At 39.6% G+C, this 25,369-nt stretch overlaps 4 protein-coding genes across 6 annotated transcripts; 2 read left to right on the top strand and 2 right to left on the bottom strand.

Moving 5' to 3' along the window:
- Positions 1-153: 153 nt before the first annotated feature.
- On the top strand, positions 154-6,808 carry tex9 (testis expressed 9). 3 transcript variants are annotated; one of them, XM_058382325.1, is made up of 12 exons: positions 154-292; positions 2,525-2,652; positions 2,763-2,826; positions 2,976-3,055; positions 3,143-3,182; positions 3,369-3,442; positions 3,522-3,688; positions 4,152-4,234; positions 4,315-4,488; positions 5,871-6,005; positions 6,103-6,237; positions 6,315-6,808. In XM_058382325.1, exons 2-12 carry the CDS (start codon positions 2,621-2,623, stop codon positions 6,390-6,392), a joined length of 1,062 nt encoding a protein of 353 aa, XP_058238308.1. In that variant the 5' UTR covers positions 154-292; positions 2,525-2,620; the 3' UTR covers positions 6,393-6,808. The 3 variants fall into 3 exon arrangements, with proteins under 3 accessions (XP_058238308.1, XP_058238309.1, XP_058238307.1); XM_058382326.1 differs by lacking the exon at positions 154-292 and adding an exon at positions 652-1,417; XM_058382324.1 differs by lacking the exon at positions 154-292 and adding an exon at positions 1,439-1,789.
- On the bottom strand, positions 6,781-9,191 carry calml4a (calmodulin-like 4a). The gene is made up of 5 exons (XM_058382331.1): positions 9,096-9,191; positions 8,975-9,005; positions 8,667-8,807; positions 7,388-7,576; positions 6,781-7,224 (listed from the first exon to the last, which is right to left on the bottom strand). Exons 1-5 carry the CDS (start codon positions 9,096-9,098, stop codon positions 7,127-7,129), a joined length of 462 nt encoding a protein of 153 aa, XP_058238314.1. The 5' UTR covers positions 9,099-9,191; the 3' UTR covers positions 6,781-7,126.
- Positions 9,192-9,698: 507 nt separating this feature from the next.
- cln6a (CLN6 transmembrane ER protein a) lies at positions 9,699-14,262 on the bottom strand. Its single transcript, XM_058382329.1, has 7 exons — positions 14,072-14,262; positions 13,723-13,840; positions 12,670-12,768; positions 12,355-12,543; positions 12,205-12,260; positions 11,652-11,771; positions 9,699-11,530 (listed from the first exon to the last, which is right to left on the bottom strand). The coding sequence occupies exons 1-7, from the start codon at positions 14,119-14,121 to the stop codon at positions 11,263-11,265; spliced, it is 900 nt and encodes a 299-aa protein (XP_058238312.1). The 5' UTR covers positions 14,122-14,262; the 3' UTR covers positions 9,699-11,262.
- Positions 14,263-14,560: 298 nt separating this feature from the next.
- gpatch1 (G patch domain containing 1) lies at positions 14,561-24,571 on the top strand. The gene is made up of 19 exons (XM_058382260.1): positions 14,561-14,702; positions 16,241-16,375; positions 16,469-16,554; positions 16,679-16,839; positions 17,697-17,794; positions 18,129-18,181; positions 18,625-18,864; positions 18,950-19,100; positions 19,273-19,352; positions 19,497-19,701; positions 20,152-20,481; positions 21,409-21,587; positions 21,773-21,900; positions 22,168-22,447; positions 23,216-23,474; positions 23,557-23,661; positions 23,941-24,050; positions 24,130-24,290; positions 24,400-24,571. The coding sequence occupies exons 1-19, from the start codon at positions 14,633-14,635 to the stop codon at positions 24,425-24,427; spliced, it is 2,859 nt and encodes a 952-aa protein (XP_058238243.1). The 5' UTR covers positions 14,561-14,632; the 3' UTR covers positions 24,428-24,571.
- Positions 24,572-25,369: the final 798 nt, after the last annotated feature.

The following is a 25,369-nucleotide window of genomic DNA, read 5'->3' as shown; positions in this document are numbered from 1 at the left end:
ACGGAGGAAGAAGAGGAAGAAGAAGGAGGGAGAGCTCTAACAAGCAGGCCACGACCTGAACCTCAAAAAAACACACGCAGCGATGTCCCGAATATTCACATCACGCGCCTCCTCGTGAAGCTGCCCGCTCCTCGGAACTCCTGCTTCCGACAACCAAACGCTTCCGATTCATGATTTCAGCGCGGATTTTCCTCCAGTGTGGGTTTAAAAAGCATCACGCATGCGTTCAGAGGACGGAATCAACCCCTGAATCCAGTCTGCTTTACTTCACTACCACGCACTTCTCTGACAAGTAATGAGTCGGTTCTCAAAAAAAGAATCGACTCTCCGAGTCCAGGCGTTCAGAGTGGAGAGTCGATTCTATAGAGCACTGTCCAGCAGAGTTCTCAAACTTCAAACAATTCAAGTTTGATGGCCAGTTAAACAATCTTAAAAACGATAAGAACTCAATAATAATAATAATTTTAAAAAATGATAAAAAAAATTATAATCATTATTACTATTATATAATAATAATAATAATAATAATAATAATAATTATTATTATTATTATTATTATTATTATTATTATACTGCATCATTATAATTATTACATCATCATCATCATCATCATTATTATTATTACTGAGTTAAATTATTATTTGGGAAGCACAGTGGTTTGGTTGTTAGCACATTTGTCTCACATGTGAATGTGTGTGTGTGTGTGTGTGTGCATGCTCTCTCGGTGCTTCAGGGTTCCCTCTGTGTAATCCAGTTTCCTCACCAAGACATGTGTTTTGGCATCTCATAATTGTTCCTACTGTGTGAATTGGTGTGTGTGTGTGTGTGTGTACTGCCCTGCAGTAGGTTGGCACCAAGTTCAGGGTTTTCCTCACTTTCTACCCCAAGTCCCAAGGGATACACTTCTGATGGATGGAAATCATTGATCAAAACGAGCACCACATGATTATAAGACATGATCAGTGAATGTTGCTGTCTATATCTTGTGTGTGCTTTAATTAATGATCTTATTTACAAATTTTCTGTAATATAATAATTCTTGGATGACTACAATTTTTAATAATGTATACTTTGGTTACAGGAAGAAGTAATTTACCAATGCCTCAACATCTAGTTGAATATATAGTTTACATTATTATAAATAATATAAACGTGTCTAGAATGCTCGTCATTCATAACAATTAATATAAAGATATTTTGCAATTATATACTAATACACTTAATTTTACAAGACATCGTTGTACTCAGTAAAATCACGTCTTTGAATCGGTTGAATCGATTCCTGATTACTCGAATCAGAATCAGAGTCGAATCCAAAATTACAGGAATCGAACAGACCTGCTGCGAGTCAGGGATCGCGCATGCGCGCTACCGAAGCAACAAAAGCACGAGGCTGAAATAGCAGTGGGGTGAATTAGTGAGTCGGAAATAGTACAGCGTTTAAAATTGTTATGAAATGCTTTTGAATATATATGCAGTTATATTTTACACAGATTTTTTAAAAACGGTTTCTTAATGACTCGCAGTTGCACGTTATGATAATCTTGAAATTAAATAAACGTTTGGGAATATGTTTAACTGCCGTGAAGTTATATATTTGGCCATTTTCCTGTTTATTTCCAAAAAATATATATAATAAATATAAAGAATTTTGAAGATATCGTGAATCAAGATAATGACGTAAGTCGCTTACACAGTGTGTAAAAGCAGGTGAACGCGGTTGCTAAGCAACGCCGCTGCGTTCAAAAAAAACAACATGGCGGACCGAGCCAGACCCGCGTCTCAGGGGGTGAGCTATAAGCAAACTTTAGATCTGCTCCATAATTCGCGCACTAGTTTTCTTTTAATACTTTTTAAATGTTGCATTTAGGCTTCCATCTTACGATAATACTGATTTCGTGGAAAAAAATTAAATGAGTGATTTTATTAATGAAACCCATCCTAAAAAGCCTACTCACAGTCCTGGTAGAACGTTAGCTGTGTTGCTAGCTACTGCGATACGCTACTGCGATACGTCATCGCAGCCGCCATGTTGGAAAGGTCTATATTTTATTGGGATTCAATAGAGAAATGTGGCTCCTAGCTTTAATCGATTATAAGTATTCTACATATTACAAGCGATATAAATCTAAATGAACACTCAATGTGAATGTTTTGATTGTGTCTAATAGCTGAAAATTTTACTGCTATATCTAGTGCACCACTTAATCAATAATAGCTATAATAATAGCCTGATTAAAATAATGGCAGGAATAAGCAATAAAAAAATTAAACTGAGAATTAAAGTATATGTTTAATGTATAATTATGTAAAAATACAGCACAGTAGTTGTAAATTGATCACGTAGCCCAGAATTGTATACAGAATATATATAAAAGATAGATATTACATCATCCTCTGATGAACAAACATCATTAACTATCTTCACTGGCTTGGTTACTGTTTATATAAAATAAGGCAGAAATGTGCTAAACATATCCTTTTTATAACCATAAAGCTACTAAATTGTGAATTTTGCTCCCAGGATAAAAAGCCTCCGAGCTCCGGTTCTCAAAGGCCTTCATCTGCAACAAGAGCGACAAACCGTCCTGCTTCTGCTCCAGTGAAGAAGCCGGCTCAGATGGACTTGCTGGCTAAAGAAGAGGAATACAAGTAGATATTTATTTTAACAGCGATGTTTTTATTGCAAGTTGATCGAAACACTGTACACAGTAAAATAAAATGCTCAGCTGGATTTACCGAGGCATCTTCTGTTGTTTTAGGAGACTTAATGCAGAACTGGAGGCTAAAACAGCTGAGCTGGTGCGGCAGGCGGAGGAAGTTATGGTGAGGAAAATACTTTTTACTATATATATATATATATATATATATATATATATATATATATATATATATATATATATATATATATATATATATACTTTTATGTATGTTTGTAAAATTTAAAATATTGACTTTGTGTTGTTTTTTTCCAGAGGGAACAGAATGAGGTGCTGTCGAAGCCCATCGCAACCCACCTGAGCCTCGATATTGCAGACGACTCTGAGGAATTCAGGTAAACCTGTTTGAGTAACAGTGCTACAGTTAGTTAACAGCCAAACACATTGCCTGGAATATTTATTTTTGTGTTTTTTTTATACAGGGACACTCTCATGTCCTCAGCACACCAGTCAACAGCGAAGGTAGATGTCTAATCTAATTTTCCTCATCTTGATCAGAGAAACACTCACCTTGACTATCTAATAATAAAACCATGCTTCAAACTTCTCGACTGCACCATTTCAAGGATATATATATATATAGGTATATTTTGTACTAGTTGACCCGTTTCTGTGTAAATATAAAGAAGTATCTGCTCCATTCTACAGGCAGTGACAGAAAAAAAGTCTATAAAATCAGGAAAGCTGAACAGACCTCCATCAGCTCCCAGAAAGACAACACAGTGAGTTAAAAACCGTTCTGTATACCTTCTGATTTCATTTAAACCCCTGCTTAACTTTGCCACATTTATTCCATATCAGAAAAAAGATCCCCTCGGTCGTGGATGATGTGGCACTGCCGGAGGATTTTACTGATTTCTCTTTGGCCAAGACTATAAGCAACCTGGAGGGCAGTGTAAGCGATGATGTCACAGCCGAGCAACCCAAGGACGATGTCCTGCCGAGCGCCGGGGAAGAGATGGGTGCAGGTGAGTGCAAAAAAACTCAGAGATTCACTTCTCAGAGTCACAGCGCTGATGAATCCTGGGTTCTGATTGGTCAGATGGTGTTGATTAATGCTGTATATAACGCTGAAATCTTTAGAACAGAGGAATTTACGCTTTGCTTTTTCTCTCTAACATGAAAAACTGACAAAAAAAGACAGGCCCATGAGGGGAAGATTGTTTATTGCTGCTGTAACGTAAGCGAGAACAGGAACTAATTTATTTCACAGGCACTCCACAGAGAGATAAAAACAGATCCTGAAAGATCCTTAAAGGGCATGCTGTTACTGGAATACGGTATACAGTAGCTCCGTGATCCACAGTGTTTTATTCTTTATCTAATGAAATACAAATTGGAAATGTCTAAGTACTGTAGATATATGATAATATATAGAATAGAATATTCCATATTCACCTCAGTGAGTTCCCTCTCTTTTAATATTGTCAGAGGCTCAGATTCGCTTCCTGAAGGCCAAACTCCGAGTGATGCAGGAAGAATTAAACAGACTCTCACACGAATACAACAAGAAGGTAAGCAGTCGCAGTTTGCATGCAATATAACACGTAGAGCCTGAAAAGGGATCTAACGTATGCTCTGGCTGATCTTTCAGGACGAGGAGAATGGAGTGTTGAGCAGTAAGCTGAAGGAGGTGGAGGAAGATCGAGGCAGACTCCAGAGGACCACCAACATGCAGCAGACGCAGTTAGAGAAGCACCGAGCGCTGGCTGAAGACTCTAACAGGACCTGCGACGGCCTGCGCAGTCAAGTCACCGCGTTACAGAAGGCGAGATACAGCCAGTCGATTGGGTTTAGGATTTGTTGATTCCTGTGATTCAATGAATCATTTAAATGAGTGATTCATGATTCTTTTAGAAATATTGCATATTAAACAGGGTTATTAAAATCTATAGAGATCAGAGTCAGAAGAGAAGAACAAGAAGTTAATTTTCCAAAAAAAAGTTTGCATTTATTTATGAAAGTAAGTCATTACCTAAACCTTCATTTGCAAAAATCATTCAACCGAAAAACTAGTTTTTAAATGACATTAGAATTAAAATCTCTTCAGAGGAAAAACTGCTGTATTATTTCACTGATTTCTGGATTAAGACATATCATGAAAATATTATGTATTGTACTCTAAAAGCTAAAACGTTTTCAACTTTTTTAAGAAATTCTTTGCTAATATTTGTGTAAATAGGGATAGGAATAAATATGTAAAGTTGTACGAATGTACGCAGGTCATCTACAAACTAAGATTTTTGGCTCTGAATGTAGACAGTAAAGGAAAAAAATCAAGACAACGGTTAGAAAAAATACCAAGCCATTTCATGTTTATACAGATATATTAGATTTATAAACACATAAATAGATATTCACCGACCAGGCAAAACATTATGACCACCTGTCTAATATTGTGTTGGCCCCCTTTTGCTTTCAGAACAGCCCTGACCCATCCTGCACTGTGTATTCTGACCCCTTCTATCAGAACCAGCATTAACTTCTTCAGCAGTTTGAGCAACAGTAGCTCGTCTGTTGGATCGGATCACACGGGCCAGCCTTCTCTCCCCACGTGCATCAATGACCCTCAGCCGCCCATGACCCTGTCACCGGTTCACCACTGTTCCTTCCTTGGACCAATTTTTGATAGATACTGACCACTGCAGACCGGGAACACCCCACAAGAGCTGCAGTTTTGGAGATGCTCTGATCCAGTGGTCTAGCCATCACAATCTGGCCCTTCATCAAACTCGCTCAGATCCTTACACTTGTCCATTTTTCCTGCTTCTAACATCAACTTTGAGGACAAAATGTTCACTTGCTGCCTAATATATCCCACCCACTAACAGGTGCCATGATGAGGAGATACTCGGTCTTATTCACTTCAGCTCTCAGTGGTCAGAGTGTTATACCTGATCGGTGTATCTAGCAGGTAGTTGTGTTATCACAGGCAAGTGGAGCAAGTGGGCGGAGCTTAAAACCTTCTTCAAAGTTTCAGATGTTACAAAACCTCTAAATTAAATATTTGTTAAGGTTTTAAAAAAATGTTATAACAATGTCACTAATATTACGAGACAGATTTTATACCTGTGCAAAAGATCAGATTTTCCAGAATGCTGTAAGTTATAAAGAGAGAAAATCACTGCTGTGTGTCTGTGTAACATGTAGGAGGTGGAGGGGATGAAGAGAGCTCAGAAACAGGCGTCCAGCAGCCACAATGCCACTGAGGTGAGACTGAACCGAGCTCTGGAGGAGGCCGAGAGGAGCAAAGCTGAACTCAACAAGCTCAAACAGAGCAGCAGGGTACACTTAACACAAACATGCTGACCGATTCCTTTAATATAACATATTGTATTCCCAGTTCATGTAGATTAATCGACTGGTTTATTTCCCTGTTAAGGACTTGGCGAATCAGGAGCAGCAGAAGATTGAATCTTTACAGGCCGAGAATAAAAAGCTGGAGAAACAGAAAGCTGAACTCCTCACAGGCTTTAAGAAGCAGCTCAAGCTTATCGATATTTTAAAAAGGCAAAAGGTGAGTGTCTATAAAACTGGGTTTCTGATCCCAGCACAACACAGAGCTCACGTTCCCTCTGCTGAACATCTTCACAGATGCACTACGAGGCAGCGAGGATGATGTCCTTTACCGAGGAGGAGTTCATGAAGGCTCTCGACTGGGGAAAATCCTAATTGATGTTTATAATGGCTGGACTGTAAATGGATTATTATATTTCTTTTTGTTCAGTTTTATAGTTTTATCTGCTTCTCTTAAAATGACAGTGTTTGATAATATGTTTTGATTTTTTTTTTTTTTACTATTTAAAGGAAATATCAATGATAGGATTCTTGAGCAGGTATTTACCGCAGAACTTAAAGGCAATGCATTGAACCTGGAAATTTACAGACATTCTGGAAATATTTTGGAAAACGGTAAAAGCCATCAAAGCAGTATAATCTTTTGTATTTTAATTTTAAAGTGTTTTGCTATTATAGGAAAAAATATTTTTACAGCAATTTTTATCGAAGGATGACACACACCATCATTTTTTTTATTCCTTTATTGTTACATGTGATGAAAGAAGCTGGTTCCTGTTTGGTTCTAGCAGCTATAGACACTCGTTTACTACTGTCTTAAAGTGAACAAGAGAAATAAACAAGACTATTAAGCCTAGATGTTTCTAGACATTTTTTTTTTTACTGATTTTAAGCTGAAAGCTGTCTCTCTGTTGCCAGATCATTATTCTATAAATAAATGGTTGTAATAAGACAAATGATCCACCTATAAAAACTCGAACTTAGACTCAAGAAAATGTCTAGAAATAGACAAAAAAGTCAAGTGATTCATGTTTTTGTAAATGCCTGTTGATTAATATAACTTGATACAGGCCCACTGATAAGTCCAGGCAGTGGACCTGTTTGGTGCTTCAGTAGTCGGCCTGAGGCAGAGTGACCATCCTGGTAAACTCCTCGTAGTGAATCCGGCCATCAGGGCCGACGTTGGCCTCCTTGAACAGCTCATCGACTGGAATTACAACAGGGAAAAGACGTGTAAGAGATCTCAACCCCTGTGCTGATCTATCTGCTGACCTTATAGGACTCTTTGAACAGGTTTCCAACACAGAGACACATTCTCTAATAAAGGATTCCCATAATACAGAACTACAGTATGACTGATTCCTCTGTACCTTCTTTATCAGTCAGCTTCTCTCCCAGGCCTGTGAGCTTGGCACGGAGCTCAGACGCCAGGATATAGCCCTTCTTCTGCTTGTCCGTCATGCGCATGGCCTCCAGGATCTCCGTCTTGGGGTCTTCCTGCTGCATCTGTCTGTGCATGATGGTCAGGAAGGTAGAGAAGTCCAACTCGCCCATTTTATCTGAAACAACATGGGGATTCAAGATGGCGGTGAATATTTGAATAACGATGCAAAAGAAAACAGGATAGGACAGTGCAAAAGTTTGTACACCCTGACGTAGTCCTCCAGGTGAATTAATTGATTATAAGATAGTGTTTTTGATGGAAACCTGCTACAACATCACAGCAACTAAGACTTCAGTTCCTTGAGGTCTGTGATTTGATCATTTTGTTGCAGTGGTGTAAAGTTACTATTATTCATGTTAGGTCTCCTATATATAAGGTTCAATTTATGACAGTTTTAATAACATTAGGTCTTAAAATTCAGAACTGATGCAGATTTTTCCCCTTATTTTCCCACTATTTTCCCCCTTTAACAGTTAAATGTGTCTTTTGTAAAAAGTTTCCTGCTCTAGATAATTTATTTGAATATGCTTCATTAAGGAGTATAATGACTTTAAGCCCATGTTTATGTCTTACTTAATTTCTTGAAAACTCTCAAAATGTCCAAAACAAGCAAACAGTTTGCCTCATGCATCTCTCCTCCATCAGACTAAAAGATGATCAGGAAAACGGCCATCATCTGAACAAAACCAGGAAATACTGACCTTTCACAGAGCTTAGAGGAGATAACATTAACAAATATCATTTCCTTCTATAGTGTCTTCAGGTACGCTTTTATGATTTCATTGTTATGGCATGATGATAGCTGCTTATTGAGAATGACAAAGATCTTTACGAGTTTGATCCGAAGTGAAAAATGTACTAATGCACAAAGAATCAGTCAAAATGTTTAATAATTGAAAATGTTGAAAAATGTAAACACACAAACTCCGAAAAGTTATTTTTCTAACAGTAAAGAGCTTTAACATTTAGTGAAGCAGAACCCATTAAGAGTATTCCATGACGATATTCAGGAAACATTCATGTGTTTCTCTGTACAATTTGACAATCCCAGTGTTTCTAAACTTCCTGGTTGACTTTTTATGACGGACAAAATACACGTCTATCATCTTCTTTCAAAGCAGGAGGGTGCACTAACTTTTATTCAGTAACTGTATCTGTAGGATTATTACAGTAGGATCGTATGGACACTGTAGTAGGGTCTGTACCTATTTTATGGACCAGTAGGTGTCGGTCCACTTCACTGAAAGTGGGACTTGTGCCTAAAGACCGCATCACCGTGATCAGATCCTTGGCTTCGATTTTCCCCTTCCGCTTCTTATCATAGAGCGAGAAACATTCTTTAAATTCTAGGAGGCAAAAAAAAACCATAAATAAGCTTCCAGAGGCATTTTCATTCCTAAAGGATCTGATTTCTGCTGGATTTGCACTTGTATATAAATATAAAGCATATAATTCATTAGAAATGGTCTCAGGCCTGTTAGAGTTATCAGGTGTAGAAGGGTTAATACGATACCATTAATCTGAGTCTGAGACAGAAACTTGGCCTGAGTGAAGATAAAAAACAACAAACAATTCAGTAACATTAATTAGTATAAATTATTATTACATTATTGAACATCTTTATGTGTCTTTACCATCGTGTGTCATCCGTCCGCAGGTGGCTTCCAGGTTCGTCTCTCCCTCAGACCTGCGAACACGATCTAAAGTCCAGCGAGCTTGTGACGTAATTGATAGCCTTGTCGCCATAGAAATGTCGTTATACGACACCGCCTCAGCTCCTCGGCGTTTACTTTAACAGGTGATAAATACTTTCAGTGTACGAAATAATCCCCGACACACAGCTCATATTTTTTAAGCAACTTTCCAGCATCTGTTTTTGAACAGATATACTTTAATGATTATTAACAACTACGATATTTATTCAGTGGTTTTTAGGAAATGTAACTCAGTTTTTTCAGTCACAGTCTGTTTAAGAAATACACTTACTCTTAATGCAATACAATGGATATTATAAAAAATCATGACCACCTGCTTAATATTGTTGGTCCCCCATTTGCCGCCAGAACAGCCCTGACCCGTCCTGCACTGTGTATTCTGACCCCTTTCTATCAGAACCAGCATTAACTTCTTCAGCAGTTTGAGCAACAGTAGCTCGTCTGTAGCCTGTCCACTGGAGTATTTTTATACTTGCTGTATCACCTTAAAGATGGAAAACAATTCGACATCATTAATCTTGGTTTGATTTATTAATATTTATTTATTTAGTTTTGAATACATCACATCATCCTGCAGTTTTATCAGGGGTGTGTAGACGTGTTAAATCTCCTGAACATAAACATGAACATGCAAGTACTCAAAAGAATTATTGCCAATAAAAAGAAATCATAATCCAGTTCATTACAGTACAAGACTTTCAAATAAAATATATTACACAAATAATTAAAAAACAAAACTGAACAAAAAAAAATAAATTAAAAAAATTACACAACAATGAATGCGCATAAAAGATTCCTCGGAATACTCCAGGATTTTTATTTATTTATTTATTTTGTATTTTTGGAGCCACATAGGCTTGATTTTCAAACTTAAAATTTTTTTGTGCTTTATTTTTCTACCTGGAAATCTATTTGAATCAGTGAAATGACGAGCACAGGAATCTCCTCGCAGTGAGACACGTGAGACATGTCTCTGTATGAGAACTGTACTCATGATCCACACGCGTGAATGGAGGAGGGTTTCGACTGGAGGCGTGTTTTGATGACGTCACGTGACGCGCCTCGCCCCGAATCCGTGTTCGTTTTGAAAAAATTGCCAGCGTTTGCAGGATCGAGTTCATTCCTGTGAAATCATGAAATCCTGGAGGAAACTAACTAAATAAAAACACTATTTATTCATTTATTTTACATTCTGTTGGAACACGTGGTCAGTAATAAGCGGTATCGGGACGTTCCAATAGAATAGAACACGTTTTCAGACAATACTGTGACAGAAAAATATATATAAATATATTTTATTCATTTTTCTTTTAAATGAAAGGAGGTTCACATTCACGACATAACAACATAAGAATAATAAACAACACTAAGGGCTGATTTTCCTTGCTGAGAAAGTTCACCCGCTTTTTTCAATTACAAAGATGTTTAAAAAATATTTCATGATTTAATCAGTTTGCATCTTTCATCTTTCTGCTTGTCATAACACTATAATTTAATCTTTCCTATAACTCTGTGTGTATTTTCCCTGCAAAGTCTTCTGCAAAATTCTGACCTCTTTCTGATTCCTCTCTTTATTTATTACACATTTCGTCAGCAATTTTATGAAAACCAAACAAGGCTCAAATGTCCATTTTTTTTCACCCAGGCTTTTGATTTTCTTTCCAAAAGTGAAATCTATACGAGAAAATGTATCTTTAAGACAAATGCTTACTTGCTGAAATACTGACCTGGGTTTAAAGCAGCGATAAGGAACCTTCTAATGCAAAGAAATTAGATTTTTTTAAACATATATCGTCTTAAATGAATCGGATCCAGTGGCTCTATTCTGTTCACGTGAGCTCACGGATACGTGCGATTGGCTGATTTTATTCTGATTGATGAGGACACAGAGCAGCAGAGAAGTAGCAGATTATCAAAGATGCACCATGGTGCATCGTTTTCCTTATTTTTAAAAACATCCTAATGCAACCGAGCGTCTAACTAAACAAAACATCAAGAACTATTCCTTCAATGTTAACTCTCTCGCTCTCAAGTCGACGGTTCAGTACGGTCACGTGACTCAGAACTGACTTCCTGTTACCTCCTACTAACTGCCCTTGATGTGTAAGGTGTAGTAAGACCACGGTTCTGGTACGTAGATGATCCCGGGGTATTTCTTGCGCAGGACTGCGTCGTTCCACAGATAGACGACCCAAACGATCACCAGGACCAGCGTGATGATGAAGTTGTAAAGCAGGAAGCGTCCGTTACTGTCCAGCACGTAGCCTTTCCGTTTCTGCCGCATTACCGTGGCGGCCATGGCGAAGAACGTGAAGATGTACAGGACGAAAATCTGTCCCTCTGTCACCAGGTACCTACAAGGGATTTTAATGGGAATTTCATTCATACTGGCATTAAAACTGGACCTAAAGATTTGATTCACTTTTCATAAGAAGGATTTGAGCAGATACTTTTCTAGTATGGTGAATCACTGACCAGTAATAGAGAGCACTAGGACCCAGGAGCAGCCAGCCCGAGTGCGGCATCTTCTCCTCTTTGCATTGTGTGAAGCAGCCAGTGAAGTAGAGGAAGAGGATGAGGAAGAACGGGACATACCTGTAACAGAGTGACCACAACGAGTGTGTTAATACTTTTATACTTTTATAAACAGCTTTCTTTAAAAATTACTCTAATGATTTATGGTGACATTTTAACCGTTTTCATTTCTGCTCTCTGAGATGCTCCAAGTGTTTGTTCATCTAAAAAGCTGCTCAGATTTCATCTTCAACCAGTAAAGTTCTGTGTAAGGTTCTCCAACAGAGGGAAAAACACACGTCTAAAACACACTGAAAGCCAACAGACTCGTTTTAGATCAGACTCACAGCCTGAACATCACTCAGTTCTTTATACTGATTAGTCCATTTCCATTCGACTGGCCAGACAGGAGCATCAGTGTACTGGGAAAAAGGTTCCCAGTTAAATTAAAAAACTCTAGACAAAGTGTGTTATGGAGGAGTAAAAACACAGACACACAGATCTCAGTACGCACCACATGGAGTGTCCTAAATGCTCGTCGTAGTAATAAAGGAGCTCGAAGGAGTCGATCTGAAAATGAGGGAATATAAACATTATATAACGAACGAACAAAGACACAAAGAACCGTTAGACAGAAGGTACACGTCCCCCTCATGTCTCTCACCAGTGAGGGTGGATTGAGGTCCTTCATGATGGGGTTTTCCCGGACAGACAGGTGGAGCTGGTAGCCGCTGAGGATGAGGCGGTGGTTGATGGAGTCCCCCACCAGGTGGATGCTGGCGCCCATGACGAAGGTGATGATGCTGAGGTACACAGCAGTGCGTGGCAGCATGGTAGGACTTCTCTCCATCAGCTACAACACACAGCAGTCACCAGACAATCCACTTCATTTCACTCATCCTTTACTGAAACCTCTGCCATTTACTGACAAGTGTCCTCAAACCGTGTCGAATTAAACTAGTAAAGGTGTGTCTCATACCTTCAGCAGCAGAAACGGTGTAATGACGTTGTAGGCCATGTGGAAGTAATCTCCAGCGCTGGGCTTGTTCAGAGGAAACCATTCTAGAGGTAATATAATCTGTGACAGAAAAAAATGAGGATTATTAGGATTATTTAAATATTTACAGCTTGGTAAAGACTGCTTCATTTGTGCTTTCATGTTTTATTGAAGCATTTGCTTTCTAATGTGTCAGTAAATGTCCCTCATTAGCTTGATTAGCTCTTCTACAAGTTCTAACTTGGGAAGGCTGTCCACAAGGTTTAGGAGTGTGTTTATGGGAATTTTTGACCATTCCTCTAGAAGCACATTTGTGAGGTCAGGCACTGATGTTGGACGAGAAGGTCTGACTCGTAGTCTCCGCTCTAATTCATCCCAAAGGTGTTCTGTGGGGTTGAGGTCAGGACTCTGTGCAGGTCAGTCAAGTTCCTCCACACCAAACTCACTCATCCATGTCTTTATGGACCTTGCTTTGGTCACTGGTGTGCAGTCATGTTGGAACAGGAAGGGGTCATCCCCAAACTGTTCCCACAAAGAGCATGAAATTGTCCAAAATGTCTTGGTATGAAGCTGAAGCATTAAGAGTTCCTTTCACTGGAACTAAGGAAAGAACTCCTGAATTCAGTGATTTTGGAGGGGTGTCCCAAAACCTTTGGCAATATAGTGTATTTAAATGATTTTAATGTAATCTGTATTTCTGTGTAGCTTTTTTTATGCACTTACGTCTCGATTGTCTCCAATGTCACAGAACTCTCTAAAGTATTAATTCTAACCTGCTTTTACTATAAATTAGTTTTAATCATCTCACTGTAACCGATGTGAGACTCTGAATCTTCTGGTGTCAAATTATGGCAAGAGCTTTAAGAGTTCAAGAGCAAGGTCCGTGTTATGTCATTGAATCTGATACACTGCTCCTGATTAACACACACATCTGATGAGATATCTCTCAAGACATTTAAAGAGATGCCTGAGAGCAATTAAAGCCTAACAGATTGAGGCAGAGTTCAATAACCATTTCCTGTCATTTTTAATCACCATCACTATTGGCCTCCCGAAGTCCAGGATCCAGTTCTGTACAGTGAAAGAGAACCAGAGGTCCAGGTGGAACTGGGACTGGGCAGGTGGAGGAGCTGGTTTCTCTCTCCCCATCATGCTGGGCATAGAAGAGAAGACAAACAAAGAGTTATAAATAATTCACAATGCAACTCTGCATGAAGAACTGCACACACACACATTTTATCTCAGTAAACTTAGCTAAAACTCCACAATGAACCATTTATTTATTGTACAGATTCTTGTGAAAGCATAACAATTCTCTTGACCTAGTTACTGCTCTTTTTGTTACGACCATTTGATGTTAAAATAAAAAAATAAATAAATAAACCTTAAATATGGCGGCGCTGTCCCATCTCCTCGTGGCCGTTTGCGGATCATTTCTTTAACAATAAATATAAATACTAAATACTTAAATTAGTTTTTGCTTAATTACTGTAATCATCAATCTTGTGACTCTGGTGCAAAAGAAAGAGCATTACTTCCGTAAACAAACACCGCTTCCCGCCCAGTGAGGTCACATCCGCTATAGCCCAGAGGAAGGTCGTCTTTTTCTTTTTCTATGTCTTCTTTATTGACTCTTAGGTGCTTTGTATACAGCGTGTTGAATTTGCGCCCTCTTGTGGCCGGATAACGAAATGATTAAAAACGTAACTTAAAGTAATTTAACTATCCTAATAATATTATATTATATTATATTATATTATATTATATTACGTTGTATAAATTGTCCCAGAGCAGAAATAAAGTCGACGTAAAAGTGAATAATAAAGGTGGTTTGAGGTTTGCAGAAAATACGTTGCTGTTGCGTTTTTTCCTTTTTTCAATTCGCAGTCAGAGAGACTAGTTATGAGTTGTTTTAACCTCAGCGGCCACCGTCGTGCAGATAAACATGGCGTCTGACGGAGAAAGCGAGGAAGATTTTGTCACTTATGGAACACCTTTAGAGCCTCTCGAAGAAGGTAGTAGTTAGCCTTAGCTCAACATATTACAAATAACAAAGTGTGTGAAATCGCGCTTATTTATTTGTGCAGCTACGGAAACTTTTAAAGCCGTACGTTAGGTTTTATAATTTTCTTCCCACCCGTAGTCGTACAAGACCCGCCTACTGCTCTTGGATTGGTTACCTTGAGCAACTGATGCACAATTCGCCTTTTTAATAGGGTGGATGTTAACTGCTAAGTGGGCGGGGCTTGTTGAAAATGGGTGTGATAAAAATAATACGTGGCTATTTATCGATTAGCGAATAAACTACGTTTTGTACTGCACACTAATTATACTGTAGATATTCATAGCTTACTGTACTCACTATATGTATTATCACGTGTACAGCTTATTATACTTACTGTTTATGTAGGTAGAACATGTTATTCTCTCCAGCATACTGTTCTCATAATCCTACATTATATTATAGTCTCTATTTATTTCTCCCTGTACATGAAGCCATATAATCTCCACTCTCTCCACTGCGTGTACTAGTAGCACATCTACAGAGTATACTATACTGACTATATTTAAAGTATACTAGCTATTCATTTTATTAGGAACATCTGTACACACCTGGGGCTATCCCGTCAGCCAATCAGGTGGCAGCAGCACAATGCATAACAGCATGCAGATTCAGGTCCAGAATTAAAATAAACCAAATGTCTGATCTCTGGAACTTTAACTGTGGCATGGATGTTGGTGGCAGATGTGCAGGTTTGGAGTATTTCCGAAACTCCTGGAATTTTAGAACTGAGGGCATGAAGCCTTTATCACCACCACAGTGGAATTCTTTTCTTCACATATCCCAGCTGAGGAAGTTGGGGTCAGAGTGCAGGGGCAGCTATGATACAGCGCCCCTGGAGCAGAGAAGGTTAAGGGCTTTGCTCAGTTGCCCAACAGTGGAGCTTGGGGGTGCTGGGGCTTGATCCTCCAATCAACAACCCAGAACCTTAACCACTTGAACCACCACCGCCCCACTCTCTAGAGAGAGACAGAATGCTGCGGAAAACAAAAAACACTGATTGAGTGACAGGTCTGTGGGATGAAATCCCTGCGCCTGATTGGATATCAGCATAAATAAGCAAATGTACATATGTTTCTATTAAACATTTTGAGTAAAGCACCATCAATCCTAAATAATTATTCATTAAAACTGGAATTTCAGTGTGTATTGTGTACTTGTTTATTCCACACACACACACACACACACACACACATACACATCCTGGACACTTCCTTCCTTTCTGGTCCTTTTTTCTTCCTGGAAACAGGGGAATAAAGTGTAACAAACACGGCGCATTTGTATTCTCTCATCGGTCCGGTCTAGAAAAGGTTCTGCTCTGCTCTGTGAAACCTGTGAAGTGCGGCTGAGCTTTTTCTTTGCCTTTTTTTTTTCTTTAACAACAAAACACACCTTCTTCTCCTGAAACATCTCCACTCAGAGTGACAGAGCGAGTAGATATATATCTGAAAATAATAATAATAATAATGTTTTCTTTCCCATCGTGTGAAGATGAGCCTCTCAGGAAGCCGATCCCCGTGCAGGACCAGACGGTTAAGGATGAGAAAGGCCGCTACAAAAGGTTTCACGGAGCTTTCACCGGTGGCTTCTCGGCCGGCTACTTCAACACCGTGGGGACGAAAGAAGGTCAGAGAAAAAAACGCTGTAGAGAATACAGATCTGTGCGTTTTTTCATTTCTTTGTCATGATAATGTGAGCTCTGCTGTCGACTCTGTAAAGGTTGGACGCCATCTACGTTTGTGTCTTCTCGAAATCAGAAGGCTGAGAAGCAAAATGCCAGACCCGAGGACTTCATGGATGATGAGGTGTGTGTTTAATTCTGTTTAATCAACTCCACCAACACTAGGAGATTCTCGATAAGTGTTTAAGAGTCTCCTGAGCTTTAAGATAGAGGCTTTGATGGTTTAACACTTAGTTTTTATTCTGCAGGATTTCAGCGAGCACGGCATCGCACCTCAACAGATCACCACCACTGAAGACTTTGTTTCTGGGAGACCCGATCAGATCAGGGACAAAGCCCGAGCCATCAGCTCCCTCTCCGCTCCCATCCCAGGAGACACTCTGCTGGAGGAGCTGATCACACCAGCACAGTATTCCTCCTCATTTCAGTTTAGATCAGGAGACTGAGCGTACCTCAAGAGAAAGCAGAGAAAACTGTTAATGTGATGCCAAATAGACCCTCGATCAGAGTAGAGACAAGTCAAGAAGCTTGGATTGTCATTTCAACCAAACACTGGTCAGACATAACATTATGACCACCTTTCTAATATTGTCTCAGTCCCCCCCTTTCACTGCCAAAACAGCCCTGACCCGTCCTGCACTGTGTATTCTGACCCCTTTCTATCAGAACCAGCATTAACTTCTTCAGCAGTTTGAGCAACAGTAGCTCGTCTGTTGGATCGGATCACGCGGGTCAGCCTTTGCTCCCCACGTCCATTTTTCCTGCTTCTAACACATCAACTTTGAGGACAAAATGTTCACTTGCTGCCTAATATATCCCACCCACTAACAGGTGCTTATAACAGGTCTTATTCACGTCACCTCTCACTGGTCATAATGTTATGCCTGATCGGTGTATATAGCTGAAATAAGATAACGTTTGTCCAGGACCCGGGTGCTACATAAAACAACACAACATAGAGCTGAGGACAGAAAGTGAGTTGTCCTAGCTCCATAAAGTGCAGAATAAAGTTCTGGATATGGATTAGTAAGCATAGATCATTCTGATCCTCATAAAGACTTAAATATATATAAGGATAAGAAAATTAATCCTAATGAAAGAAATCTAGTTCTAGTCTTTCCCATTCGGTACCGGATCTGATATCTGATATGTTTTTATGTTTTCTCTGAAATTCGATGCACTATTTTTTATTGCTGGTATTTTATTATTATTATTTTTTATCGCTCTGGTTGCCGGAGTCTCTGGTAATAAGTCTGCATGCCGCAGGTCGTCTATCGGAGTGGAGCTGCTTAGGAAGATGGGCTGGAAGGACGGCCAGGGGGTCGGACCCCGGGTGAAAAGGAGACAACGCAAACAAAACATAGGTATATTCTTTATCGAGGTGCAAAAGTTTGTACACCCTTTAATATTTGAAACGAAGACAATATTGGCTGTGAATCTGACCGTGCAAAAGTTTGTGCACCCTGTCCTTCAAACAATTCTGCAATTCTTACAGATTATTTTAACATGGTAAATATTAAGAGAGCATGTAAATATTAAAGGTGATGCACCTTACTAAGAGAAAACCAGACTTATGGCAAAAGAATTTGGTTTTAAAAGATAAACTGGGATTTCTTTATCGTTAATCCCACACACCAGGGGGGTGTAAACTTTTGCACTCCATTAAAACTGATGTTTCTGTTTGTCTGGTTGTTATAGATGTGAGAGTGTATGGATGTGCTCTACCACCCAGTGGATCTGAGGAGTCGGAGGTGACTAGAAATACATATATACTATAAATACATATAAATGTGTTTTTTCTTCATTGCTTTTAATGATGAAATTAATTCAAATGAATTGATTTGATGTCAGTTAGATTGCCACAACATTCATCATTTTTATTATTTATTATTTATACAATTTATTATGTATTAGAAATTTTGTTCCTTTTGAATCTGTGGTTATTTTTATGTATTTTTCTGTTTTTATTGGATTTTTTTTTTTTTTTTTTTTACATCTCAGATTTTACGGATTTTAAAATTGTCATTCCTTTAATTTTTTTGTTTTTATTTCATGTATTTTTCTGATCAACATGCTCAGCAGCTAGACTTTCACTTCTTTTTGTCTGGTTTGTTTTTATATCTGTAAACAAATCCCTACTCAGACTACCCATGTTGCTGTTGTTGTTTTTGTTTGTTTGTTTGTTTTTTTGAAGGATGATGAGTTTGCTCCCGAGAACGTGACTTTCGCACCCAAAGACGTGACCCCGGTGGATTTCACCCCTAAAGACGACGTCCACGGACTCGGCTACCGAGGCCTCGACCCCCTGCAGGCTCTGACAGGCGGTTCAGGGGCATCGCACATCAACCTCTTCACGCTGGATTCTGATAGGGCAAGTCTGTTTGCAGGAAGCAGGAAGGCGGGGCAACATCGTAAGGGTGGGATCTCCGGACAGGTGAGGTGCATTTTTTTGACTTATTTTTCATTTAAGACTCATTTCTTGTCTTATTGCAGTGATTAATATTTTGGCATGAGTGCAGGGGTTCGGCGTGGGAGCGATGGAGGAGGAGGACGATGATATCTATCACAGAGACGCCATGTCTAACTATGACACCGTCCTGGGGGGGGAGGAGCCGGGGGACGGGCTTTACGGATGGACGGCCCCTCAGCAGTACAGACAGAAGAAGAAAGGTGAGTCTGAATCCGACGTGTGACTTCAGGACAGCACGATTTTGGATTTTGCCTTGATTTATAATAAAATATTAATGAATTCAGTATCATATGCTTTTATATCTAGTTCTGTTTTTACAGATAAGGGTATCTAGAGTTTCTGAACTGTTTTGTTTTCTTTTTTGAAATCTAGATTCAAGCAGAGACGCAGCCTATGTGGGGAAAATCCTGGAAGGTTTCACCTTAGCTTCCAAACCTGAGGAAGCGAAAACCGTACGTTAAAATCCCAATCATTCACAAATGCTCCACAGATCAGTTCTTAAAATACTCCGACTGTGAGGATGAAAGTTAGACAGATGAACGTAATCAGCTGCACATTTAAATGAAATGATTCTGAAGTATAAACCGTGTGTCCAGGTGTTTCCTCCACCCGCTCTGCCTCGAGATTACCGGCCGGTGCATTATTTCCGGCCAGTGGTGGACACGTCGTCCGTCAGCCCGCTGGTGGCTCAGGCGCTGCAGACTTCACGTGGACAGCTATCCCAGGATGCACCACAGCAGAGCCGCCACACGCTGGACTCCACCCAGAGGAGAGAGATGCTGGGAGAGACCAGCTTACAGGGTACTGACCTCTCAAATCCAGACCTCTCAAAAGATCTATTTGTCTTACAGTACATTATCGAGGAGTGCAAAAGTTTGTACACCCATATGTCACAAAAGTGGGTTTTGATGTTAGATTGCTCATAATAGATTATTTATTAGAAATTTCAGTTGTCTTGTGTCTGTGGTCATTATTAGGTGTTTTTCTGTTAGTATAGGAATTTCTTTCCATCAAAATTGAAATTTTTCTTTTATTTTTTCTTTCATCTTGGACGGTTCCCACCGTTAGTGATAGTCTTTTCTCTAATTCTTTTAAAGATCAAGGTCAAGCTTTAATTTAGTCACGGTTTAAAACTCCAGAACTGTAAGATTAAGGGCTGTGTGGATTTTTAACCCTGAAATGAATTATGGTGTAAAGTTTTGCACTTCCCTGCACACTGAAGTGTTTCTTCTCTGTGTGTTTATTGTGCAGGTCCACGCTCTGTGTTTGAGCTCCTGGACAGTAAGGACCGAGAGAGGTTGAACGAGATCCGTAAAGCCTCAGAAGAGAAGAGATCTACATTACAGGATCGGTTCCGATCCAGCACGACGCCGTCTCATTCTCACACTCAGCCCCAGGTCTCTAAAGCTCAGCCAGACGTCCAGCTCCAGCCTCTGGTTTCAGACACACAGCAGCAGGCTCTCAGCGTCTGGTCGAGTCCCACGGCTCAAACCGGCCAGGCGTTTAAGCCTTTTGAGAAAAATCCATCCAAGCAGGCACGCTACGAGCGCTACGTCAGCCACCTGAAACAGGGGGATAAAGGTAGAGTGTAGGGACTGTAGAATTTAAAATGTTTCGGGTTTTAATGACTCTAATCCAGTGATACATGAAGCACCACGGCAAATCATTTCATAACTCTCTTTAAGAAAGAAAGAAAAAAGAAAGAACTGAGGGCACAAAGCCTTTATCACCACATATACACTTATATTGTCAAACGTTTTGGGACACCGCTCCAAATCCCAGACTAATTCATCCCAAAGGTGTTCTGTGGGGTTGAGGTCAGGACTCTGTGCAGGCCAGTCAAGTTCCTCCACACCAAACTCACTCATCCATGTCTTTATGGACCTTGCTTTGGTCACTGGTGTACAGTCATGTTGGAACAGGAAGGGGTCATCCCCAAACTGTTCCCACAAAGTTGGGAGCATGAAATTGTCCAAAATGTCTTGGTATGAAGCTGAAGCACTAAGAGTTCCTTTCACTGGAACTAAGAGGCCGAGCCCAACCCCTGAAAAACAACACCTGAACTCAATGGTTTGGAGGCGTGTCCCAAAACTTTTGGCAATATACATTACAGCACAGTGGAATCCTTTTCATCACATATCCCAGTTGAGGAAGTTGGAGTCAGAGCGCAGGGGCAACTATTATACAGCGCCACTGGAGCAGGGACGGTTAAGGGCCTTGTTCAATTGCCCAGTGAAGTGGAGCTTGGTGGTACTGGGGCTTGAACCCTGGGGTTTAACCACTTGAATCACCACTGTCACTTTCAGTGATTATTTATAGCCATAATAGCCATAAATAATCACTAATCACTACTGTATAAGCTCAAATATACAAATATAAATTATATAAAAAAAATCACTTTTAAATGTCATTTTGAATATTTTCTTGCATTATAAAAATATCTGAATTGTTTCCACTCCTGGCTGAATTCTGTTCCTCGCTCCGTGTTTACGTCGGTGTGTTATGTAGACGCTCTGGAGGTGAGTCTGGACCCGACCATGACGGAGTGGGAGCGAAGCCGAGAGCAAGACGAGTTCCTGCGTGCTGCTGTGCTCTATAAGCCGAGTAACTCCTCGCTCTCCTCCCGCTTCACCCGCGGCAAACACGAGGACGACACCGACAGTGTGGAGGTGGCGCGGGATCAGGAGGTCGGCAAGTCCTGTTATAGAATTAAATCCTCATTATTATTCCAGACACAGTGGTGATTTGAATTAGGGTCAAATGTTGGCATTTAATTATTAGCACTCTTTAGGAATGATGTTTGTGATGTTAATTTGTGAAATAAATGTGTGTATAGATGTTTATGGAGATGTGTGTGTGTGTGTGTTTGCAGGGCGATGTGAATGACAAGGAGGCAGCAGTGAAGATGAAGATGTTTGGGAAACTCACCAGAGATACGATAGAATGGCATCCTGATAAACTCCTGTGCAAGAGGTTTAATGTTCCTGACCCTTACCCAGGGTGAGAGAGAGAGAGAGAGACACACACACACGTTTTACTATACTTGTGAGGACATTCCACTGACATCATTTTTACTGTAGCTAATTAATATGATGCTACACCTAAATATAGTCCTAATTTTAACTTTAGTCCACAAAATTAAACCTTTTCCTGTTTTAAATAAAAGCTTCAGTGTGTGTAGAGAAGAGCTTTTTCACTCAAACGTCCCCACAAGTGTTGAACTGAGTGAATAATGTAGTCTTTCTTAACTTCTCCTCTCATCGTCAGCTCGAGCATTGTGGGTCTCCCCAAAGTGAAGCGCGACAAGTTCTCCGTATTCAACTTCCTATCTGTATTAGATGACCGACAGATCTCTCAAGCCACGCCTACATCCAGCTCAGGAGGTGCTCCCGCTTCCTCACATGGTTCCTCCTCAGCAGCTTCGGGCAAACGCTCACGGTGGGATGTAGCAGAACAGAGGCCAAAGGTTAAAGAGGCTGAGCAACAGCCAGACCACACGGTCACTGCAACATCTGCAACGACTTCGGACTCCACCACTGCTGCTGAGGTTTTTTATTTATTAATTCTTAACAAACTGCATCGCTTTGGGTTTCACCTGCTCATACAGCTCATCTAGAAATGATCAAACGCCTCAAGATGTTAGAATTTATAAAATAAAAAAGGTCATTCTTCATATTAATAAACAAACAAATAATTAATTAATTAATTAAATAAATAAATACTGTATATAGTAGATAAAAATGTGGAATTAATTATGTAATTATCTTGTAAGGAAAAAAATGTATAGAAAAATAAAAATAATAGAAAAATATTTACAAAGTAAAATAAAATATATACAATTATAAAATGTATAAAATATATACTAATAAATAACATTTAAAAATAAAAAAATAAGTAATACTTAATAAAAAAATATTGTAAAAAACTATATGTAACTTTACTAATGGTCATTTCACGCTGATATTTCTGAAAAAAAAAAGTTCTGCAATTCTATTAAGTGCGTCAATAGTGTAGAGGTATTATAGCATGCATAGTCTTATTCATAATTATTGGCACCCTTCTCAAGAATGCACAAAAACGACACAGTGACATAATAAAATAATTAATTTATTATGCTGAAATGAAAACTACACAATGCCTCAGAATATTAACCACCAAATTTCACTTAGTGTTATTGATCTTCTACGTTAACTGCTCATTTCCCTGAAGGGTGCTAATAATTTTGGAGTTGCCCATATGCTGTGGGGTTTATGGTTATGGGTTCATGGTTTTGAATGATTCAGTAATTCATTCATTATGATTTAAAAAACTGCAGTCTAAAGTATCCGAGTCTGACGCTGAGCAGAAAACCAAGAAGGCTGAGGATGAGGAGGAGGAAGAAGAGGTCAGACCTCCTATAGACCTGTTCAAGGCCATTTTCGCCAGCTCATCTGACGAGAAGAGCTCGTCTTCGTCCGAGGAAGACAGCGGCAAAGAGGAGGAGCAGGAGGCAGAGCCAGAGATGCCTATCGTCACACCCGCCCCGCCTGTTGTTCCTCAGGCTCCTCCCACATCAAGTTTGATAAATATGACTGGTACGAACCTGCCTTAAATACAAAAACTTATTAATAAATAAACATTACTTTACAATTTTGACACAATTTCTTTACTTTACAGAGCCAGAAACCCGAATCGCCGATAAAGGTGAACAAAAAGACGCTTCTTCTGTCAAGACTGCAGATGTTGACTACGAGGAGTTTGGACCCAGACTACCTCCACCTGGTTAGTTTCTGAGCTCTTCATTCTGATTGGTCAGAAGGTGTTGATTCATTTTCTCTGTCAGTACTGCTGCTGCAGCTTACAGGTTTTAAATACATTATCGTTTCTATAGCAACAGCTCATTCACGTTATTGTGTAGGTTTCTGTTACAAAACGTTAATTTAATATTCAGGGAAGGAGTCTCCAGTGCCAGTTCTTTGTAACATCTTATATTTCCAGTATCTTCAGCTTTGCAGTTTTTCTGTGACATAAAAGGCTTTTAAACATTTATTTTCCTATCAGGGCAAGTCTTCCCCTCGTCCTCATCGCCAGTACGGGAAGAAAAACCGAAAAAACAGAGCAAAGAGAGACACAAATCCAAGAAAGAGCACAAACACCACAAAGAGAAGAAGGTGAGCTGTGCGGTTTCCACGGTAACGCCGAGGTCGTTCCTGCTTGTCGTCTCACTTTAGCGCATTTCTTTTCTCTCAGCATAAGAAGAAGAGTAAGAAGCACAAGCATAAAGGGAAACAGAAGAAGAAGAAAAAGACGGAGGAGACGGACGATAGCTCAGACGACTCCGGTGACTCCGACTCGGATGGTGGTGATGTAATAAAGACGGGGTTTGTGTCCAACGAGGAGCTGCTCCAGAGGTCTGTGGTCTTCCTCGTAGACACTGTTTATTTTTTTCAGTGGTACATAATTCAGAGGAAAAACATCGAAGATAACTCACTCTGTTTTTGTTTTGTTTTTTGCTCTCAGGTTGAAAAACCTCAGAGGAAAGAAGTGACGACTCTGAGGAGGATGAACTGTCCTCCATGAGGATTCTGCTTTAACACACACCTCGGAGCTACATTTGGTGTGAATCCATTTTACCAAACATGCTTTCTAGACTTGTACATGATTTAAAAATAAAGTTACTGTGAATCCTAAATTTGTTATAGAATTTATTTATATTATCTATACACCTTTACAATGATATTATCACTTTCATAATGAGAAAGAAGTGTTGTATCTATTATATTGTATCACAGTCTTTATCATGAATTTTGGTGTGCTTAAACACCAGAATATAAAACATTGTACCTTTAATTGAAATAGACTCATCATGTTCTACACATCTCAGTACCTTTCTCCAATATTTTGTCAGTGAAGCAGATTTGAACATTACATTTAGAGCATTTTTAATTCTCTGTAATCACAGGAAAGTCTTCAGGACTGAGGAGTTTACGGTTTGCATTCTCAAAATGCAACTGTATATAGACTGTATACACTATATTGCGAAAAGTTTTGGGACACCCCTCCAAATCATTGAATTCAGGTGGTGTTTTTCTCAGGGGTTGGGCTCTGCCACTTAGTTACAGTGAAAGGAACTCTTAATGCTTCAGCTTCATACCAAGACATTTTGGACAATTTCATGCTCCCAACTTTGTTCAACTTTGTGGGAACAGTTTGGGGATGACCCCTTCTTGTTCCAACATGACTACACACCAGTGCACAAGGTAAGGTCCATAAAGACATGGATGAGTGAGTTTGGTGTGGAGGAACTTGACTGGCCTGCACAGAGTCCTGACCTCAACCCCATAGAACACCTTTGGGATGAATTAGAGCGGAGACTGTGAGCCAGACCTTCTCGTCCAACATCAGTGCCTGTCCTCACAAATGCGCTTCTAGAGGAATGGTCAAAAATTCCCATAAACACACTAAGCCTTGTGGAAAGTCTTCCCAGAAG

This window comes from Hemibagrus wyckioides, linkage group LG27, assembly GCF_019097595.1.
Source record: "Hemibagrus wyckioides isolate EC202008001 linkage group LG27, SWU_Hwy_1.0, whole genome shotgun sequence".
NCBI lineage: Eukaryota > Metazoa > Chordata > Actinopteri > Siluriformes > Bagridae > Hemibagrus > Hemibagrus wyckioides.
The sequence above is the reverse complement of the archived record's forward strand: the minus strand, read 5'-3'. Positions and strand labels throughout refer to the sequence as shown.

What these genes read in the sequence shown, in the direction of transcription:
- gpatch1 (XM_058382260.1), top strand. Translation starts at nt 14,633, where the DNA reads ATGGCGTCTGACGGAGAAAGCGAGGAAGATTTTGTCACTTATGGAACA. An exon ending in AGGTGGCGCGGGATCAGGAG is followed by an intron (nt 21,588 to 21,772) that starts GTCGGCAAGTCC and finishes GTGTGTTTGCAG; the next exon opens with GGCGATGTGAATGACAAGGA. An exon ending in ACTCCACCACTGCTGCTGAG is followed by an intron (nt 22,448 to 23,215) that starts GTTTTTTATTTA and finishes AAAAAACTGCAG; the next exon opens with TCTAAAGTATCCGAGTCTGA.
- calml4a (XM_058382331.1), bottom strand. An exon ending in CCTACTGGTCCATAAAATAG is followed by an intron (nt 7,577 to 8,666) that starts GTACAGACCCTA and finishes ATGTTGTTTCAG; the next exon opens with ATAAAATGGGCGAGTTGGAC. An exon ending in GAAGCTGACTGATAAAGAAG is followed by an intron (nt 7,225 to 7,387) that starts GTACAGAGGAAT and finishes TTGTAATTCCAG; the next exon opens with TCGATGAGCTGTTCAAGGAG.
- tex9 (XM_058382324.1), top strand. Translation starts at nt 1,757, where the DNA reads ATGGCGGACCGAGCCAGACCCGCGTCTCAGGGG. An exon ending in GACGACTCTGAGGAATTCAG is followed by an intron (nt 3,056 to 3,142) that starts GTAAACCTGTTT and finishes TTTTTTATACAG; the next exon opens with GGACACTCTCATGTCCTCAG. An exon ending in CACACGAATACAACAAGAAG is followed by an intron (nt 4,235 to 4,314) that starts GTAAGCAGTCGC and finishes CTGATCTTTCAG; the next exon opens with GACGAGGAGAATGGAGTGTT.
- cln6a (XM_058382329.1), bottom strand. Translation starts at nt 14,121, where the DNA reads ATGATCCGCAAACGGCCACGAGGAGATGGGACAGCGCCGCCATATTTA. An exon ending in ACAGCGCCGCCATATTTAAG is followed by an intron (nt 13,841 to 14,071) that starts GTTTATTTATTT and finishes TTCTATGCCCAG; the next exon opens with CATGATGGGGAGAGAGAAAC. An exon ending in CATTTAGGACACTCCATGTG is followed by an intron (nt 11,772 to 12,204) that starts GTGCGTACTGAG and finishes ACTCTGTTACAG; the next exon opens with GTATGTCCCGTTCTTCCTCA.